At 41.7% G+C, this 20,861-nt stretch overlaps 1 protein-coding gene across 2 annotated transcripts in view; it reads right to left on the reverse strand.

Annotated features, from left to right (window-relative positions):
• SRRM4 (serine/arginine repetitive matrix 4) overlaps positions 1-20,861 on the reverse strand; it is a 248,649-nt gene that overhangs the window by 24,829 nt on the left and 202,959 nt on the right. For both annotated transcript variants that reach the window (XM_069214474.1, XM_069214473.1), the window contains one exon: positions 2,143-2,477. In XM_069214474.1, the coding sequence (XP_069070575.1) occupies positions 2,143-2,477 (335 nt within the window). The remainder of the gene's footprint in view (positions 1-2,142; positions 2,478-20,861) is intronic.

The following is a 20,861-nucleotide window of genomic DNA, read 5'->3' on the forward strand; positions in this document are numbered from 1 at the left end:
CTTGAACTCAACAAAGGGTTCAATGGGGGTTGGTATCCTCCTTCAGGCGGGTGCAATGGTGCGGGCAAGGTGGCACCCTGCACCCCGGGCTCTGAGTACCTTTGCTGCAGCCCAGGGCCTTCTTTATTGTCAGCGCTATCTGTATAGTGGCTCAGGGTTCTGTAGCCTGACAGCAGCCTAAGAGAGGAAGCAGAGGAGTGTGAAACAGGCTTATCAGTGGGAAATGCCGAATGCTGCTGAGCGTCAGCCATCAAACTGCCAAGTCTCTCTGCTTTCTCACGTCCTGAACACTTTGTTACAGATCACTGCTAAACTACTGAGGTTCTTATAAGCACCACATTGTTTTTTATCAATCCCTGTGTAATGGACATTGGGAGGTATTTACTTACTAAGGGTAGACACTGTTAAACTCTGCCACACAGCAGTTGTCAGACTTTTTGCTCAACTCCATGCTTCAAGCGGAGTGTGGAGCGGTAAAACTCAGCAAACTCTGCTAGTGGAGCAGAGTTTAGCACGCATCCCTACATATATGACAAAATATTAAAGCTGTTTTTAAAGACAATTGGTGGAGAAATGGTTGAAAGTATGCTATGAACAGTGAATGAAAGATACTTTAAACCAGGGCAGAAAGATTACCGACGACAACAAAAAGTCCTTATAATCATGGTATAATAAAATCAAAGGAACACCAGTGACCACTCGTCATTCATCTTTAACTTTAGCCAATACTGTTAATAGTGGTGAGACATCCTATAAACATGAGGGTCATTTTCCAATCACACACAACATGAGTGGAAATCAAAGAAATGCTCTACCTATTAAGAATGCTAGCCCTTCACTATAAAAATGATTCAGATCAATAATGTGCCCTTAGGGAATATTCATTTACACCCAAAACACAAAGGAAAACATCTGCTACAATATTTGGCAATGCAAAGTGAGCTAGGAGGGATACATCTTGAGGTCTCTTTAAGCTGTCAACAAAGCTGTTTTAATCTTTCAGTGGTCTAACTGTTAAGCATAATGAGAAATCAAGCAATTCAAATAATGTTCTACAAGTTTGAACCTTAAGTCTACAAGTTTGAACCTTAAGTCTCTAAGGGCCTGATTTAGAATTTGGAGTACGGGTTACTCCATCACAACAGTGACAGATATCCCTTCTGCATAAATATAAATCCCATTATTTTCTATGGGATTTATATTTTGTTGGATTCGATACCCATCACCGTTGTGACAGAGTAACTTGTCTGTCAAAACCTAAGTCAGGTCCTAAATTCTTAAAAGGACTATTTTGAGGTGGTGAGTCTGAGACACATGCCTCCAAATGCTATCTCTCTTGCATAGCCAGGCCTCCCAACACAAACTTATAATGACAACTAATTAATTACCGTGTGTGCCAGATGTCATCACAGTGCATGATAAACTGATAAACCATCTCTAGAATAATAGGACACAATGCTACAATAAATAATCACAGTCTATTTTATTGCTCTAAAACATACTACAGTGAAAGCATTTGAATGTGCTAGATTGCATCAGCATGCCAGTATGAGATACAGTTGCTGTATGCCTTGAAAAAATGAAATATGGTGACATATCTACTACTTTAAAGCAACTCCCAGAAGGATTAATTTACTTTTTTCCTCACAGGTAAATAAATAGTATAGTTATATGAATATTTTTTCTTTAACCTCGCACACAAATATTTTATAAAATTGTTCTAAATATTACATTTGGTTGCAGTAAGTCCTTAGTTGAGAAGTGTGATTCATGTCACCATGATAGTTTGGTAATGATGTTCTGTCATTTTCGTGGCATATGGAACATAAATTACAAAGCACCCTAGTTATACCTTATCACACTATGTTATGTAGTGGGGAACAGCCATTTGTTCTCAGAGGGAAAGCCATAATGATACAGGGGTTTTATGGATGTGTTACTTTCATTGCAATGAAACTGCTCACAGATTTCAGTTGTAAGTCAAAGATTTTTTAAAGAACTATTATCCCACAATTGAACTTGGAACCGTAATTTATGCATTTTAACCACATGAGTAAACAACATTTTAGAGGCCCTAACAGCTCTCTAACATGCAAAGGCTGACTTTGAGAATACCTTCCCTGATGCCAGCCAGGAACTTACCTATCCTCTTGATTCACAGCCGTGGTATAGAGAGTTTCCGCGGGTGTCACTTTGGACTGAGAAAAGCAGCTGGCAGAGGAATTCCCTGAGTCAGAGATGTTGTCACTCTGGACTATTTTATCCTTCCCAGGAGAGAGTGCATGGTTAAATTCTCCAGAGCTCGGACTCTCATTCTCAGTATCCTTTGAGACAGAGGCTCCCACCTGAATGGTTTGTGTAGGGCATTCCTCATTCCCTGAGTCGTACTCCTTGAGTCGACCACTCTGATTTTGCTGGAAATCCACTCCACTGCCTGCAACAGTAAGAAGTCCAGTAGTGGATCCAGTTGGTGAGATCTGGAAATGAGAAAAAGCCAGGAGGGAGGAGTTTGATGAATTATTCCAGCTATTCCCATTAGTTGTGGTTACAATTGCCAACAAGAACAGGTTCTAGTTAAAGATTTTTTTTTCACATTCATCATTGTCATGATGCACTGTATACTGTAACAGAAAATAAGAAAGAAGGTAGCAGAAAGAAAATGCCAATGAAATAAATATATATCACTGGTAAAATGTAACAGAGTGAAGCGTCCCTTTCCCGAATATGATTTAATGGGAAAGGGGAAAGGCATCGTGCGGTATCCCAGCATGCAAATCATGGGAAGACAGAAAACCATAAGAGGAGAAAACAACAAAGAAAAAGTAAAAGAAAAAAGCAAATCTAAATTTGAAAATTATGGATCAAATAATAGTTGAAAATGTCTTTTATGAAGTTAAATGATTTTCTTATTTTTGATGTCTGCTGTCTTCTAAGCGGAACAGTGGAGACACTGGATCTATAGGTTGCATCAGAATGCATGCTTTAGTAGCTTCAGGTCAGTTCTGGTTAATGTTCACATGTAAGAAGACTACTTTGGCCCTCATTAAGAGTTGCCTCTTAATTCCGATGTGACTGGTAGCACAAGCTACAAGACTTATCAAAATTCTGAGAGCCACAGGAACACCACAAATGTGAAGGAGATATTGGCTGGTTAAAGCATGCATGAGATAGCCTAATAAAAGTACCTTCCTACTAGGTTTGAGCAAGTACGTGGAACTGGACAATATTGAATCATATCATCTGGATGAAGATCCGATCTAAATTGTGTCCCTTGAGAATTGTTGGTATCACATATGTTCTCTATAGGTATTATTATAAAGTGAAATAATAGGAAAAGAAGGAGAAAGAAATGATCTTGCGTATTGCACATTATGTTCAGCATCTTCTATGCATGTGGTTTCTCACAAGGATTGCTCATAACTGTATCACAAGTCTTAGCATAGCATAAGACTATTTGTGACATAGAATTTAAAGCCAACTACATATCTCAACAGGGAAGGTTAAAAAATGAAATCACTTTTAAACATTAGATTTTCCTATTGTATAATAATTGACATTACCCTTAGAAAACATTACTCTTTATTTATATGTAATGAAAATTCTCTTTGAATAGATTTTGATATGTATGACAATTAATAATGAAATTTAAAATTTCCATAAGGAAGGCATGCCTTGATATTCAAAACTAAAGCCAAAAGTTATCACCACGGTTTAATCCTTTTACATTAAATTGTATTGTGATCATGAATATTCAGGGCTATCAGTAGAACAATGCATCATTTTCTGATGCATATCAATGAAATAAAGTACCTGCATGTTTCGTCTTAGATTCCACTTCAGTCTTTTCATAAATTAAAAAAATATGCTTATTTAGGTGTTATTGAAATCTCAAAGTAGAATTTGAATTTCTTTACAATTGCGGTTTAATGGTGTTCTTTGTCCATAATATTCTCAACAGCCAGTGCAACATATTAGACACACCAATCTAGTTACACTTTTTAAATAATGGACAATTTACCTCAATGGTGTTAAAGTAACATATTGAATAAACATCCTGTAATATAGACCAGAAACATAGAATGTTACTCTTTAATTAATAAATAGCAAGACACATAAAAAATACTAACTTTTATATTTAGAGACTTGGTGTAGAGGAAATCTTAGCTAGGCAAATGTATCAAGGCATCTTTAACTGTAGCATATGTTTTAAGGATCAACAGTAGGTTTCCCATATTTCAAAATGTAAAATCCCAAAATGTTTCCAAGACTTAAGCCTCCCACAAACTACCCTGTTTGTTAGGTCATGCATGAGGTCCTCAACCAAAGAGTGAAACAAAGAACTAGCATCCAAACATGTTGATGGCTCTTAAAGTTCATACTCAACTATATGGTTTAATACTGCAAAAGTTGCACAGGTGGATTATTATCACTGTAATCTGTCCCCCACTGCATTTCAAAACATTGTGGAAGACTAGATTTAGGGTTTGTTCAGTTTGCCTTCCATACAATTTCAAAACAAAGACAGAAGGGATTAGTTGAAATGACTGTGCACCCCTTATGTAGTATAAAGAAGAGAAGTTAAACTTCTCTTCTAGTAAACATGCTGGCAACCCCATGGTGTAAAACTGAAGTATCCAATATGGACCCAGGAGGGCCACATCAATGGCAGATTTTGAGCATTTCCACATAAAAAAATGTACACATTGGCCATACATGGAACTTCTATGTGTATGTAGTGATCATCCTGAAACTTTGACATGAAATTAAGTGTGCTTGGACCTATTTTTGACCTCCACAATGATCAAGAAGAATACACTTCATGACCATTGTGTTTTCTTTCGCAGAGTCAAAAGGGAGTTTTCATCCATTTCATCTGCTTTTCCACCTCATAATGTAAAAAGGACAAGATAATTGGATAGAGACTGAAGAGAGTTGTGATCAATTATAATATTCTATCACCACATGGTCTGGCATGATTAAAAAAAGAACAGCAAGGTATGTTGAAAATGCTCATTAATGACTGGTGAACCATAAAGACACTAAGGTGTGTTACAATCTAAATATCGGAGAGATGTTTGATTGAGACTTTCAACCACAACTGGTTCAAAGACAGATAGTGGACCTCAATGTCTATTGAACCTGTCCATCATTGTAAGGAATTTGGGTTTGTCAGTCACCATATGCTGTAACAGATATAGACCCAGACTCGAAACATTGGTAGGAAATTCCTTATCTTTCAAACATTGACCAAATGGACTCCTGGTACCAGATTATTGTTAGAATATTGTCCGATATACATATTGTGTCCTGCATATCATGTGTGAACATATCACCCCACTTGAGTTAAAGACAAAAAGTGTACACCCAAACAGGAAGTATTTTAAATGAATGTGTCCCCTATTCTGATATGCAACTGAGGGGAATAGATGAAATAAAAAGTTCATAGCATGTTCAATAAGAGGCAGGATGGCACCTGGTCAATGAAGTGTATATATATGACCTAGAAATCCTGGAACGTATATATTAAGTTGATAAGAAGTACAACCAAAAGGTCTTGTGTCTCCACTGTGGCTATTGACAGCTCAAATGTGGCTTTTTGAAAAACTCCCTTTATCATACACAAAACAAGACATTACAAAAACAATGTGAAGTACACAAAAAAAGAAACAAGCCCAAAAGCTAAACATTGTTTTGGAACTTGAAATCAAGGAAGAAGGAAAAGAAGGAAAGAATGGAAAATAAAAAAGACCCTTCTGAGTAATAATGAAAACATAAAGAAACTTAAAGTATACAGAGATTCTGACTGTGCTTTTCTTCTATAAGACTCTCCCCTGAATATTTCTGTTCAGCTGTCTCTAACAAATACCCTGTCATCTTGTGGATAGCGTTCACTTACCAATCAAGCACTCCTCCTTTAGTAGGTAAGGTGTAAGAGAAAGGGAAGAGCGGGTAACATAAGTCCATCATCAGAGATCTCAGATTACAAGAAAAAAAACACACACCCTTTCCTCAAATGCTCATATGCTTTTTGGAATTTTTTAGATATCATTTTCATTTAAAGTTGCAGTTTCATTTTCTTTTCTTAGTGATTAAATATCCACAAAGGTCAGTGGGTAGGACAGGTGGGACTGATAAAGACACAGATTTGTCACAGGCATTGACCTTCTGCCAGTTTGTTTGCTGTGAACTGTTCAGTAGAGATGCAACTCTCATTGGCTGTCAATTTGCTGTTAAGCCCAATGCTCCAAAAGAGAATTCCAATGAACAGGAGGATGTTGACAAAGCTGCAACCATGCGTCTCTTAAGAACCTTCTCCAGGCAGCAACTGACATTCATCAATATTAAAATCAGGGATGCTGACCAGTCATGCCTCTGTTACAAATGTACTCTAGGTAGCAACACATATACCTAAAAAATAACATCAGGTTTACTCTCCTTCACAATAAAACCCCAAACTCCTTGCTACACATCCTAAACCCCACTTAACCAACCTCTCTAACTTATTTTACCTTAGAGAGACCGCCTGTTCTTGTTCATTTAGCCAGTTACCACAACCTTAACAAAAAAGTGACTCATACAAAGCAAAACTTACTTTAGATCAAAGGGAAAATATATTGATGATTACCTTATGATCCTTTTTTATTCCCTCCTCAAGAACTTCCCTGTTACCACCTTCAGACACCTCTCATATGCAAATCAACAAGGTATTTCCATTCAGATTCTCTTCTACATGGGCTGAACCTAGAAGGTACCACTCTGCCACAACTGGAAAAACCTGGGCTGCTAATACTTCACATGATGCTGGGCTAAAATCAACAAATAATTGTTTTTCATTATGCAAACTTGCAACACCTAATTCAAAGCTCTCTCAATAGCAACCAACAATCATTCAGAACAAGATATTCTGTAAAAGCCACGTAAACTCTTTCAGACCATCCCAAAAACCTTCTGTGACAAAAACTGCACCTCTTGCATGTCCTCATTCCAAGAGTTCTCTGTAAACCTATACAATGTATTTATTAACAATGTCTAAGTAGATCCAAAATCATATTAAATTCACAATTGTCCCTATCAATTCTCCCACACCACCGAGCAATCCATGAAAGATATGTCCATTTATAACTTAACTTTACCAAACAATCAATAATGATCTCTCAACTGAAAATAAGGATTCCTGGATTGTGTGTATGAAACAACACTGTCACAACAGTAGATGAAAAAGTCCAACAGAAACTGCAATCTATACCTGCTGACTGCTTTCATAATTACATTCCCTAACACTTTTCCTGAATTTGCACGGTCAGATTTGAGCCTCTGTTATTCATTTTTCAGTGGCAGTGAGCAACTTCACAAACAGTGGGACTTTGGTTCATGCTTGGTCACAAATTCCTGCTGCATCACACATCGTTCTGGTCTTTCACATACACTTTTCAATGTATACATAATTTTTTTTAGATCCTCCTCAAGATCATCAGTGTATCCTATCATTAACATTGTGACAACATGCAGATCCACCTTAATGTCTGCGGAGCCTAAAACCAGAGGTTTTCAGGTTCATTAACACTGTGAAGGATTTGATTGGCAGTAGTTGCCTCATGCTTCAAAAACACCAGATCAGAAGTAATCGTTATACAGTAATGCCCCACATTTCATCACTCCCATCCTTTTCAACTAATGTATTCCTAGTCCAATTAGTGGAGGACCAAGCAAGACTTCTCAAGTAAGTCCTCAGCAAGCCTTCAAAACAGTGCAGTAAACAAGTGAAACTTTTTCCAGCATGGACCACTTATGCACCCTTCTATTCACTCCTCCTGAACCTTTCCCTTTTATAGCTGGCTCCACCAATACACGTTGGTGACAACACCTTCTAAACCAGAGCCCATTGATATGATGGGCACAAATAAATTTGGCACGAAAAGACAGTCCTTCTCTTTCTAAACACCCAGGGTATGGACCAGCATCTCCAGCAATACCAAACTGTTTCCTCTCGCCTGGAATTGAGAAAGAAATGGAAGACATATCTCTTCAAAGAAACCTACCATCCTGTAAGACAGGAACCTGCTTTCTACCTTCTTCGTTGTAACTGATTTTATATTGCGCCCTTTGTCTTTCACTTTCTCATCAGATCCAGTTACTTCCCAGCAGTATTTGTACTACCTTAACATACTTAGATACATATATACATATTTATTGGTGTCCCAGAATATCAACCCAACCACCTTCAAAGATATCAACGTACCATAAAGGCTATAGGTTTACCTGATTAACACAGGCTCAGTGAACATGAAACCGACAGAGCTTAAATGGCTCTCTCTATAAGTACCACAATCAAGATTGTAGAAGAATGTCTCCTATATGCCCCGAGATGAACTTCTACAGGGACATGCTCTGCATCTGTCTATAGGGTTGACACAACCTACTACCAATAAATAGGTAGATCTGACACATCCTTTTCTGTACAAGGCTGCAAACCCTTTTAAAAACGGTGGCTTCTTGCAAGGTCTTGCCTGCCACTCAACGTTTTCATCAAGGCCTTTAAACCCGCTTCTTGAACTCTCCAGGGCTGTGTTTCTACCCCCTATAGATTGCACACACCTACGAGAACTGACTGACGATTTCTGAATGCTTATCATGACAGATTTAAGAGCCCATGACCAACTACAATTCATAGTGGTACTGATTTTTCTGAAGAGTAAACAAATTTTGACCATCTGACCTCTCTGTAATGGATCTAGTGGTCTCTGCCTGGTTCCCAGAGGCAGAGCTTCTTCTCCAAGAAATCAGGCATGAGAAGCAAAATTAATTTGCATCCTTGTGGATAGTCTCACCATACGTTAAAGGATTGTATATGCACTGTGATCAAAGTACCTTTTTACCTCTTGGTCTGCATGTAATGACTGTGAGGCACTTTAAAGTCAGTGGGAGGAACCCACAATGGCAAATGTTGGAGCTGACCTAAGACCAGGTTTTTGTATCATGTTGTACTGGTCTGGTAACTTTATGCATCTAAGGTCAAGATATCAGGTGAAGATTTATATGTTTAATGTATAAGTTGATATAGCAAGCTAAGAACTTTGTGAAATGTCAAAAGTGATCTTAATAATACAAAAAAAGGGGGGACAGGGAGATTATAGGTCCAGTGTACAGCCTCCCAACATAACTTGTACAAATTGTAAAGTACACTGTTCCCTAAAGAACCAAAAGCAAATGCGAATACACAGGGGGACTATTTTCTCAGGAGCAAAGAGAGCCCTCACACATCCATTAGGATGTCAAGCATCATCACTGGGCAAGCTCCTCGTCAGACCGGTGCTGCAATGTCTGACAGGCACCCCTTCGGAAAGGGGTGCTCTGAACCGGAATTCTTAAAGTTAAGCTGTGCCGGGGATTAATACATTTAGGAAAAAAGGTGAGGAGAGAAAATATACAACAAATAAAATTTGCTCTAAACCCAAGCCATCACAATTTAATGTATCAGAAACTGGTTTAGGCTAAAATTAAAAATAACTGGAGTGCCTAAAGAGATAATCTTCTTATGCACTCACACTAAATACGTTTGGGGGGGAAGAAGGAAACTGTCCTAACCCCTCTACTCTAAGGTCAACATGTTTCGCGTCTCAATGGCCACCAAGGATCCAGTGACGCTTCATAAGGTCCAACACATCTACACAACTTCTCCTCTAGATATCATATAAACCCAAATAGGGTACATGTAAGTAAACAAATTCTGGTCACTCACTCATGTCCACTGCACGTCTGGTCAGTAAATAAAAAAAAAGAGTCGCCCATGCCAATCAGAGATAATGGCGCCTTAGGGGTACAAGGGTCTATCACCAAGAGCACAGAATTGCGGCCCTGGCGGTGAAAGTCGAGGACCTACCCTCGTAAAATAATTTCAGGAACACGGCGTCGGGGTAGGTCCTCGACTTTCACCACCAGCGCTGCAATTCTGTGCTCTTGGTGCTAGCTTCTGCTTGGCAGCTGATACTCGGAAGCCCCACTTTTTATGTATCTCTTCAACTGTGTTATAAAAATGATCTACATAAGTCTGGGTTATTTATTAAATGATGTCTACAATCAGGCCAGTAACTAGAAACATAACTTTTGGGAGCATACCCCCACAAATATCACAATGAAAGGGGTGTGAGTTGAAGAAAGGGATTTTCACGGGAATCTCAATAAAAACAAATTGTACAATGTTATGCGGTTTTGGTTCCTGCCCATCAGAATTTTTATTGTTCTTTCCTAGAAATTTCTGACAAAAAGGAGAGTTAAAAGTTACAAATTCGACATTGATAACAAATTATTAGAATTTAAATACTGTTTTCCAATTGATTCGAGTGTGAATGGACAAGTAAACATTTCTAAGCATCAACTCTGCTACCCAACATTCTGCTTTCTCTGGACTTTAATTTTAACCCTCAGATATTCCTCTCTACTCACAGAATTTGTCCAGAAGTGCCATCTGAGGCAAAAACTTTTCCAAAGAGCCCGAATCTCAACATTATAACATTAAGGGGCAGATTTAAGAAAAGTGGCGCTGCACCCGGTGCCCCCTACCGCCACCATGTGTGCCTACTATTCAAAATAGGCGCATCATGGCGCAGGGTAGGGGGCAATAGCATCAGAACTTTTGACGCTATTGATGTACTATTCAGGGTTAGCGACATAATTTTGGCACTAACCCTGAACAGTACATAGGGGACCAATGTAATCAATGGTGTGCCCTCTTTTGATGACTGCTCTGAGCAGGAGTTAAAAATGCAGAAAAAATGGTGCAAAGAACTCTTTTAGATTTTTTTGCACCATTTTTTCAGGTGCGCTGAGGGGAAAACGCCCCCTTTGCATACATTATGTCTGGCGCAGGCATAATGTGGCGCAAGGGGTTACAAAGTGGCACAATGCATGCAAATATGGTCCCTTGTCATAACATAGCCACATTAGCGTAAAAAAAAATGGTGCTAATGTGGCGATATATGCGCAAGGGGCTCTTAAATCTGCCCCTAATAGTTCTCATGTACACCTAATTTTACCTAACGTTTTTGAACAGGACTCTTGGAATTGCATCTTTGTCTGTTACGCAAAGCATAACAGAAAAAAATGAGAGCCCATAAAGACCGAGATGTAACAGTATAATGCATTCTGCAAGGTATTTTTTTGGGCGCAGGGGTGCTGAAATTCAATGCACAGGTCCTTTACTGTGAAGCAAGTGAGTGAGGAGAGGAAGGCTCATTCAAGAGAGAGAAGTCAGGTCTGGTGGCTCAATGGACTAATGACTCCAGGGCAGGAAGCTGTAAATCTGCGCCAGGAAATGCAGATCTTGGCAGGAGCATGTAGCAAAACGAAGGCAGAAATCTGTCAACTGTCTGGATTTCCACAGTGAAAGAATGGCACATGGAAGGAAAAAATAATATCCTTTTAGGAATGTTATAGGAACAGGGCTGACTGTAGCACTTGTGGCACCCAGTGCGACAGTGTTTGTTGGCGCCCCCAGTGCCCACCGCCTCCACAGATTCCATCACTACCACCCTTTAACTGTGCTCCTCACATCCCCATAAACACTCTCTCTCGGATGCATTTAACTAGGTTTGTAGCGCCTACCAATGTAGGGTATCAGAGCACTTTACATCACACAGATTACACAAAGACAATCATCACACGTGTGTAAATCAGTGTGTAGGAAATGTTACATGAGACAGAGGTCTACAAGTTTTAGGAGTCACCTTTCATCCATCCTGGTAGGCAGAATAGTTTAAGAATGATTGGTCTGCAGAAGCACAAACTCAGAATTCAAAACGACCACAGAGGTTGGAGATTCTCTAATAATAAGAATTGCTTTCTCCTCAAATGTACCCTTTTTGCAACATTATGATAATGAAAGTCCGGGGGAAAACATAATCCTCTAACTTATGCCCTGTAGTTTGCATGCAGCTCTTTGATGACAGTTAATAGCTAACTGTTCTATATGAGGATTTTAACTTATAAACTGCAAGTAACAAAGGGGTGTCTCTGAAAAAAGCAGTAACCCACTGATCTATCTACATTATATGCACTTTGTGATCTGCATGGCACAGGTTCCTTGCAGCAGGCATATTACCCCTTTGTGCTAGCCCTCTGATGAGTCAAAATGTCTACTAGATGATACTCCGATCTCTCTCCAGGGAGAACATTAATTACCTGAGTTAGCTTGAAATTTTTGTTTTAGCATGAAACCTGGTGACGGCAAGGAACACAGCAGCAGGTGCTTTTTGAAAACCATATTATACTTGCAAACACGGCACCCTCACCCAAAGTCAGCACCTGGTGCAGTGGAACTGGTCCCACCACCCTAGAGCCAACCCTGATAGGAAGTGACTTTATCAGTGTTGTGAACATCCACAAAGTCAGACTTTTGTACGTTTTAATAGACATTGACAATGACGAAGTTCATTCCACTACTTCTTCAATTAAGCATAGTTAATTAAACAAGCAACCAAAGTAGCATACACCCCTATTTTACTACGGGTTATTGGTAGGAGATATATTTATTTGGAAAATTGCAAGAATTAAGTGAAATGTGTGCATATTTATGGTAACTCTAAGACTCCAGATAACCTGTGGTTAGATGAGAGGTGTGCACCATTTAAACTATGAAACCACAGCTTAGCATAGTCTTATTTACAAACTGAAATTATAGTTCAGGATATTAGTTGTTGGTACAGAAATGTCCTCAGCATGGTAATGGGTGTGTACCCCTGCCATGAGTGCCTAACTAAACTGTTGTTCATATCCCTAATGCTGATTTTTGTGTCAAGTAATCCAGAATCATGCCTGTGCACCAGGTAATAGGCCTGTCTCACGGATTACAGTCTTGTTGGCCTGAGAGGGGCACCAAAGCGCTATCCCCATAATGGTGGTAGGTTACTGCCATCACCCAGAGTAAAGCAGCATGTGGGCGATGGTGGTACATGTACTGGTTGTATGTGTAACTGCAAGGAGAGCAGTACATGAAAGATGCAGTGCATTGCAGTGTGTGCATGGTGAGTGCGTGTACTGGGTTTGCGTACACCTATGACAAGTACAGTGCATGAAGGGCGTAGAATTGTACAGAGGCCACATGGTGAATGTGTGGGCTGGCTGTAGGTGTGGCTGCAAGTGAGCATTGCACGCAGAGTGAATGTGTGTGCTGAGTGTGTGTGTGTGTGTGTGTGTGTGTGTGTGTGTGTGCCTGGTAATAGTGCTGGACACTGTATGAGTTGTGTACGTAGTCTGAGTGCCAGAGTGCCCATATTGGTACATTACATGGAGGCTCCTAGGTTCCATTTTGGGAGGCTCAGGCCTGCCTGATGAAGACATGAGGAGGTAGAGGGGTTCCCCAGACAGGTCTGTGTATTTCTGAACTCCTGTGAGCTGGGTAAGACACACAGGAGAAGGGAGAGAGTGTCTTCCCCTGAACTCTTCAATGGATGCTCTTTGATTCAGTGGGAGATCACTGGGAAAGGACAGGGCACAGGGCACATCTCAGGAAGAAGATGGGGCTGATGTGGGGCTGGGAGTCCAAGATTCACCTTTTGATGCACATATCACTGTGGCTGACGTCCAAGTGTGAACTCCAGTCACTGATTTATTGCTGCTGCTGCATGCTTTTTGGGTCATGAGTTCACTAATCTGTTCCACACCTCCCCCTGAGGGAGCCTTAGACTACTTGTTGCACAGTTGCACAGGATCCATAGTAGGTCAGGCCCTGGGACAGCAGGAGCAAAAGGCCTCAATCCCCATGGTTGGGCCCGGAAACCCTTGTGTATCCCATGGTCCTCTGAAAGGGGTTCTGACAATAGTACTACTTACCTACAACAAATACAATTCATAATCCCACAGGAGGAGATTTCTACCTCTCCTATATTCTCTATAGGGGGAATTTGCACATGTAAGCTTATTTTTTTTATTTTTTTTAATAAACAAATTTTTATTGTTTTCATAAAAATATAACTCTAAACATTTGGTACAGACAGAGCGAAGCAGGTCAGTTTTTTGTATTGTTAACATTTGCACTTGTGATATGTGAGGGAGAATATATGTTACTTTAACTAGGCAAAGCCATGGGACGGTTGTATCAGTCCAGTCTATGACAAAGCCTCTAGCCAGGGACCCCATATCTTATCATATTTCCGGGGGCATCCCCTCAATTCGTACACTCTCTTCTCCTGATTTGCACACCAGTCCATTCCTGTTCTCCATTTCTGTAGGGACGGTCCAGAGGACGAGGTCCAAGCTGCAGCAAAGTCTCGTTTTGCCACTAAGAGGGCGATCCCAACAAGGGCTCTCCTCGCCCGTGACCTCACTAAAGGCCTCATTATGACCCTGGCGGTAGAGAACCGCCAGGGCCAACGGGGGCGGGAGCACCGCCGACAGGCCGGCGGTGCTCCCTTGGGCATTCTGACCGCGGCGCTTTGGCCGCGGTCAGAAAGGGAAAACCGGCGGTCTCCCGCCGGTTTTCCACTGCCCCTAAGAATCCTCCAAGGCGGCGCAGCTCGCTGCGCCGCCGAGGGGATTCTGACAATCCTTACCGCCATCCTGTTCCTGGCGGCTCGCCCGCCAGGAACAGGATGGCGGTAAGGATTGTCGTGGGGCCCCTGGGGGCCCCTGCAGTGCCCATGCCAATGGCATGGGCACTGCAGGGGCCCCGTAAGAGGGCCCGCTAGTATTTCACTGTCTGCATAGCAGACAGTGAAATACGCGACGGGTGCAGTAGCACCCGTCGCACCTTCCCACTCCGCCGGCTCGATTACGAGCCGGCATCCTCGTGGGAAGGGAGTTTTTCCCTGGGCTGGCGGGCGGTCTTTTGGAGACCGCCCGCCAGCCCAGGGAAAAACTCATAATACCCTCCGCGGTCTTTTGACCGCGGAGCGGTATTATGGAGGGCTGAATTCTGGCGGGCGGCCTCCGCCGCCCGCCAGATTCAGAATGAGGGCCTAAGTCTTCCATTACCCCCAGCAGCACCATACATGCGGAGAGTTGCAATTCCATTCCCAATATCTTGTTTAAGTCATTTAGTACCCTCTTCCAGTAGGTCTGCACAACCGGGCAGGACCATACCATGTGAAAGAAATCGGCTGGGTCGCCCGTGCAGCGAGGGCATCGGCCATCTGACCTCAACCCGGCTCTGTAGAGTCTAGCTGGTGTTAGGTATGCTTAGTGGAGGTAGACAAACTGTATGGTGCGCAGATTCGCCGATATGGCTAGTGTTTAGTGCCTCCCATCCCGTCCTAGTTAGATCCAAGCCCTCTGATGTGTTGCTAGTTAACATTTTGTAGATTTGTGAGACCCCTTTCCCACCCAGGTTTCCCATAAGTAATTTGGCTTTGAGCGGACTAAATTCTGGTAATGGGTTTCTCTTAATGTGTATTCCTATGGCGTGTCTAAGTTGGAGGTATCTAAAGAACTGTGTTTTGGTGAGCTGGAAGTCTGACTGAAGTTCCTGGAAGGTCTTTAGTGTCTCTCCCTTCCACACGTCAAGGAAATCCCTAGTAAGTCCCATTCCGTAAATCCCTCCAGTGCAGCTGTGGCGCTCATCCACCTTCCCCTACATAACGGAGTCTGCTGAGTGATCACATTGTTCCAACGGGTATGCCTTAGCGCCGCTCTCCAAGCCAGGAAAACTGCCTTGGTAGTCGCTTCCATGGAGTGTGGGTGGGGTGTACCATATAACATATCTAGGACGCACAGGAAGCACAGAATTCCTAACTCCACCTGGTATGCCGGGTCCGACCAGCCCCCATTAAACCAATCATGTATTACCAGTAACTGTGTCGCCAGATAATACAAGTATGGGTCAGACGCTCCTAGTCTCCCTTCGTATATCCCTTTCTTACAGTATCTTGCCGCCACTCGGTGTCTGGCTCCCCCCAGAGAAATAGTATTGTGGTTGCCTCTAGGGACCGGAACCACGATTTGGGGATTGGAAAGGAGAAGTTCTGGAAAGGATATAGTAATCTGGGTAGAATCATCATCTTATATAAGGCCACTCGTCCCATTACATTCAGCGGCAGTGTCTGCCATCTCTGCAGGTCAGTCTTGACTCGCATCACCAGCAAGTCTAGGTTCTTTACCCATGTCAGCTCTGGTAGGAGAGTCACCCAGACCCCCAGATATTTGAAGCTTAGTCTACGAAGTGGTATAGTGTCTTGCCAATCAAAGCAGTCACGGGTATTTACCAGGGGGACTAGTATTGATTTTGTGGGGTTAATTTTCAAGCCTGATGCCAGTGCAAAGCTTTTGAGGAGTAGGAGACTGCGTGGGCCCGACACACCTGGGGTGCTCATATATAGCAGCACGTCGTCTGTGTATAGAGCTATTCTGTCCTCTCTGGCATGACTCAATTTCCATCCACAATATTCCAGATCCGACCAAAACATCTGAGCTAAAGGCTCGATAACTAGGGCGAAGAGAAGGGGGGAGAGTGGGCAACCCTGCATCGTGCCCCGCCTGATTTGGAAGATTGATGACATGGTTCAGTTGACCTGTACTCGGGCCGATGGGTCAGCGTACAGCGCTCGGACTAGGCGGCGGAACCTCGGTCCAATGCCTGCCCGTCGGAGCACCAAGATATGGAAATCCCAATCTACTGAGTCGAAGGCCTTCTCGAAATCTATGAAGAGCAGCGCAAGGTCTCGTGGTAATCTGTGACGCTCGGCCACGTGTAGTCGACAGATACAATGACGGGTACTTCTAGTTGCCATGAACCAGCATTGGTCGGAGTGGACCAGCTGCGGCAGAACTCTCTTGAGACGTGCCGCAAGGATAGTGGCAAGGATCTTGACCTCGCAGTTAATCAAAGATATCGGTCTGCAATCCGCACATTGTATCAATGGGGGTTGGGACTTGGGAATTACTACTATAGTTGCTTCGTCTAGTCCTCTCGTGAAGGATTTCTGTTGTTCCACCTCTGCAAAGAGAGTCACTAGATGGGGCATCAGTTCCTTTCTGTATTTCTTGTAGTATTCTGATGGGTAGCCGTCTGGACCGGGAGTCTTTCCAGCTCCCAGTTCCGAGATGGCTCTGTTTATCTCTTCCTCACTCAAAGGCTCATCTAAATTTCGTACATCCAAAGGGGGCAGCCGGGGCAGGGAGATAGCATCTAGTAGCCTACGCGCGTGGGTGGGATCTATCGTGTCTAAGGCTCAGTAGAGCTCTTTGTAATAGTGGGCAAAGGCCTCCGCTATGTCCTGGTGCCTTTCCACATTGCCATGTTATCCATCCCATATTTCGGGGAGGATGCTCGAGGCTCTATGTTGAGAGCCCAGCCAGTGTAGCAGTTTTCCGGTCTTATCCCCCCATCCATATATTTTCGCCATACTCACCCTCCACAGAGCCTTTGCTGCCTCTAATGATTGGCCTTTAATTTTGTCTCATATTAGGAAGAGCTGTCTTGTCACTTTCTCACAGAGTGAGGGTAAAGAATTCACATTGCGCCTTTTGTAATTGCTGTCCGAACCCTTCATCCTGCAAATACCAGGCGTTTAGTCTCTACATGAGTCGATTTGTGGATCGACATGTCCTATCACGAATCGGATTGATGCGTGGTCAAATATGCCTCTTGCTAGAATTTCAGTGTGAGTCAGGGCGTTGCAGTCAGTGCTGGGTAGTAATAGTAGATCAATTCGGGACTGTGAGCCATGTGCTGCTGAGGTGTGGGTAAACTGCCTGTGTCTCGGGTGCCACAGCCGCCACATGTCGTGGAGCCCCACCGCTGTCAGCCAGTTCATGAGGCATGTCGCCATTTCGCGCCTATGAGTTGTTATTGGGCCACTTAAGTCCGCTACAGGGTCTGGGACCGCGTTAAAATCCCCACCCATCACCGTGAGTCCCGGGGGTAGTCCCAAGACAAGCTGTGTCAGCTCCTTGGTTGTTCCGCGCTGTATCATTGGGGGGATGTATACACTAATGATATTGATCGTCACTCCCTCCAATCTACCGGTGACGGCCACAAACCTTCCCTGACTGAAGGAGCGAGCCTCTTGTGAACCCCGCATGATAAATTCTATCGAACCATCTTCGCGCCAGGAAGGGAAAACGGCAAGCTTATTATTTAGTAGTAATTATGTGAGGGCCCAGGGAAAGTAGTGGGAACATGAGGAATATCTATTACAAAATGGGAGGTTTTTAGGAAAAAGTAAGCAGGGCTACAAGGAGGGTCAGGCTACTACGAACACCCACAACAGAGTAATATAATTGCTGTGCACAAACTACAGTTCTGGAGTTAATAAAGCATTACCAGTGACCAAACAGTAGTAAATTTACTCCACCCCAGCGTTCAAGTAAGCCAGGCACCATACATGACCCCTCACAGATACTGTAACACACTTCCATAGAAAATAATGATAGCTAGGTACTTACAATATCACGCCACAGGAAATAATGTTATATTAATTTCACTTTTAAAATACAAATATATATTTTGTTTAGTGTTAAAAAAATGTACATTTCCTAAATATATATTTTATTATTTTAACATTTAAACTTGTGTAAAAAAGAAAACTGTTATCAATTATTTCAACACATATGATTTAACATAATTGAATACGTAGTCATAAAAACAAAAACATTACACTGGGTGGGATGTCTGTTTTATTTTTTCGTATTTATAAATTAAATAAATATATTTAAAATGAATTAACTATTTAATACATGTTTAATTTAATGAGTTGATTTTGCTGTAGCGTTGTAGTTTATTAGTCGCATGCCAATAATACACCTTATGATTTACTTTATATTTATATTTTATATTTGAACACTTTTAATGTTTTTAAAGAATATTAAAATGTAATTTGTTTCCCTTAAGGAGATTTCTGCAAATTAGGTGTCAATTTACCCTAGGAAATGGTGACTAGAAAGAAGTGTACATTTACACCTAGGTACAGTAGTAGATTTACAATATAAATTTACCTTTGTGAAAAGGCCCCAGTTTGTATTTAAAGTGTGTGTTCTTACCCGGGGATCTTAGAGCTGAATAACAGATATTTATTGCTTATCAAATCAATGGTACATATTTTACCGACCTTGGAGAGGTGAAAACTGATCCTGTGTCTATAAGGTTAAACACAGATCCCTGGAGTAGATACTTTAGTCCACTGAGTGACCACATCTGGTCACTTGCGAAATACAAGAAAATTAATTTGTAAAGACAAATATGTATCTGGAATTACTCATTTTCTGTGAATGTTGCACACATTTCCATGTATGTAGAGCACTAGTATAGCTTTAGTATTATATTACCATATTAAGGCCTCATTATCATTTTGAAACATGTCCAGGTAGGACAAATCTCACTGATCCTTTCTTCTTGTTCACAAAAATCATATGTTTACTATTTAGATTTTTTATTTACTTTGACAGTTCCCAAATTGTAATTATTTTGAGATGATTGCTTATTATTTGAATCAGTATTGATCATCTAGGCGTGTCTTCTGTCTGAATCATGTACTATAAAACCATTTGGGAGGGCCGTCTAATAAAATGGGATGGCAGGTCATGATAGGCCATCCTTGTGATGGTAATTTTCCCAGTCAGATAGCTTCTCCGTGTCCCATACCAACTGTATTATGGCTTGTATCTCATAGATGCAGACATAGACTCACCAAAATGCCAGGGATTGCAGAACTGACATCACAAGACCTCTGAGCTTTATCGCTTTTATGACATCACAGAAGTCACATCATATGAATTTTTACCCTGAACCTTCCCAGGAAGTGATGTTGCATGACATTAACCATAATTACATCACTATAATTTACATCACTGAAGTTCCATAATAACTGCATGATTTATATAGTACAACATAGACAAATGTACATTTTAGCTATCGCCGTTAGGGTGCCAACATGAGATGCCAAGGGAATATTTATCTGAATTGTAATGTGCAAAAGAAGTGAGTGTTGTGGCCTGCTTTGAAGTCGAGATTGGATCGGGACTCCCCACTGAGAACATTTTGTACAAATTTGGTCTAAAAGTGCATTTTAAAGCACAGTTTTCAAATATTGCTAAAAACTGACATTCATTAATTATTCAGGTCCTTCATTCATGGTGTGCTGAGACAATTTAAGCCCAAATATTACATCCAATATACCTATTTCAGAATGTTGCCATTGGCACCATTTATATACAATTGATGAACTTTATGTCCAATGTTACCTCTATTATGTCAGGGCAGCACTTTGACATGGATGGCCTTCTCCCATATGCAAGGTTGGCCTCCCTTATGCCAAAAAGTATCTCTGGTTTGCCAGCACCAGCATTTTTCCACAGGTATGTACCACGATTTGCCTACTATGTGCCAGTGCCAGCATTTGGGACTTGTAGCATGCCATATTCATGTGTTGTCTCCAGTATTCCTGTGCCCGCATTTTAACATGAGTTCTTTTATAAACAGGGCCACTGGAATTATGCAGAAAGGAAGGCCAAATTATGCAGGAGGTTGAGTGAATTATGTGGCAAGAAAAGGCACATTATGCAGCATAATGCAGCACAGTTTGCAATACAATTACATCATTAATTTGTCATCTTTAGGGTTGAGCGCAAAGCGCTCTGTCCCTGGTGTAATGTCTGTGTGGGCTTTTAACCGCACCCATGTCAAGCCCATCAGTTTAGTTAGTTTGTGGGATTGCCTTTTAAAATTAGCTTGATTTAATTAGTGAAAGGTATGCCTACTTCATGCCTTTGCTGGTGTTTGGCCCACCTCGGCCAACTACTGAAAACGTACAAGGCTCCATGTTTTCCGTATGATTTCTGCACTATTTTGTCTTTTTATTTCGTAGGCAGCGCGATCTTGCTGGACAGTAGTAGAGCACTTTGCAAGCCATCAACCCTGTTAAATGGATATTTGC

The sequence above is a fragment of the Pleurodeles waltl genome, chromosome 11, assembly GCF_031143425.1.
Source record: "Pleurodeles waltl isolate 20211129_DDA chromosome 11, aPleWal1.hap1.20221129, whole genome shotgun sequence".
NCBI lineage: Eukaryota > Metazoa > Chordata > Amphibia > Caudata > Salamandridae > Pleurodeles > Pleurodeles waltl.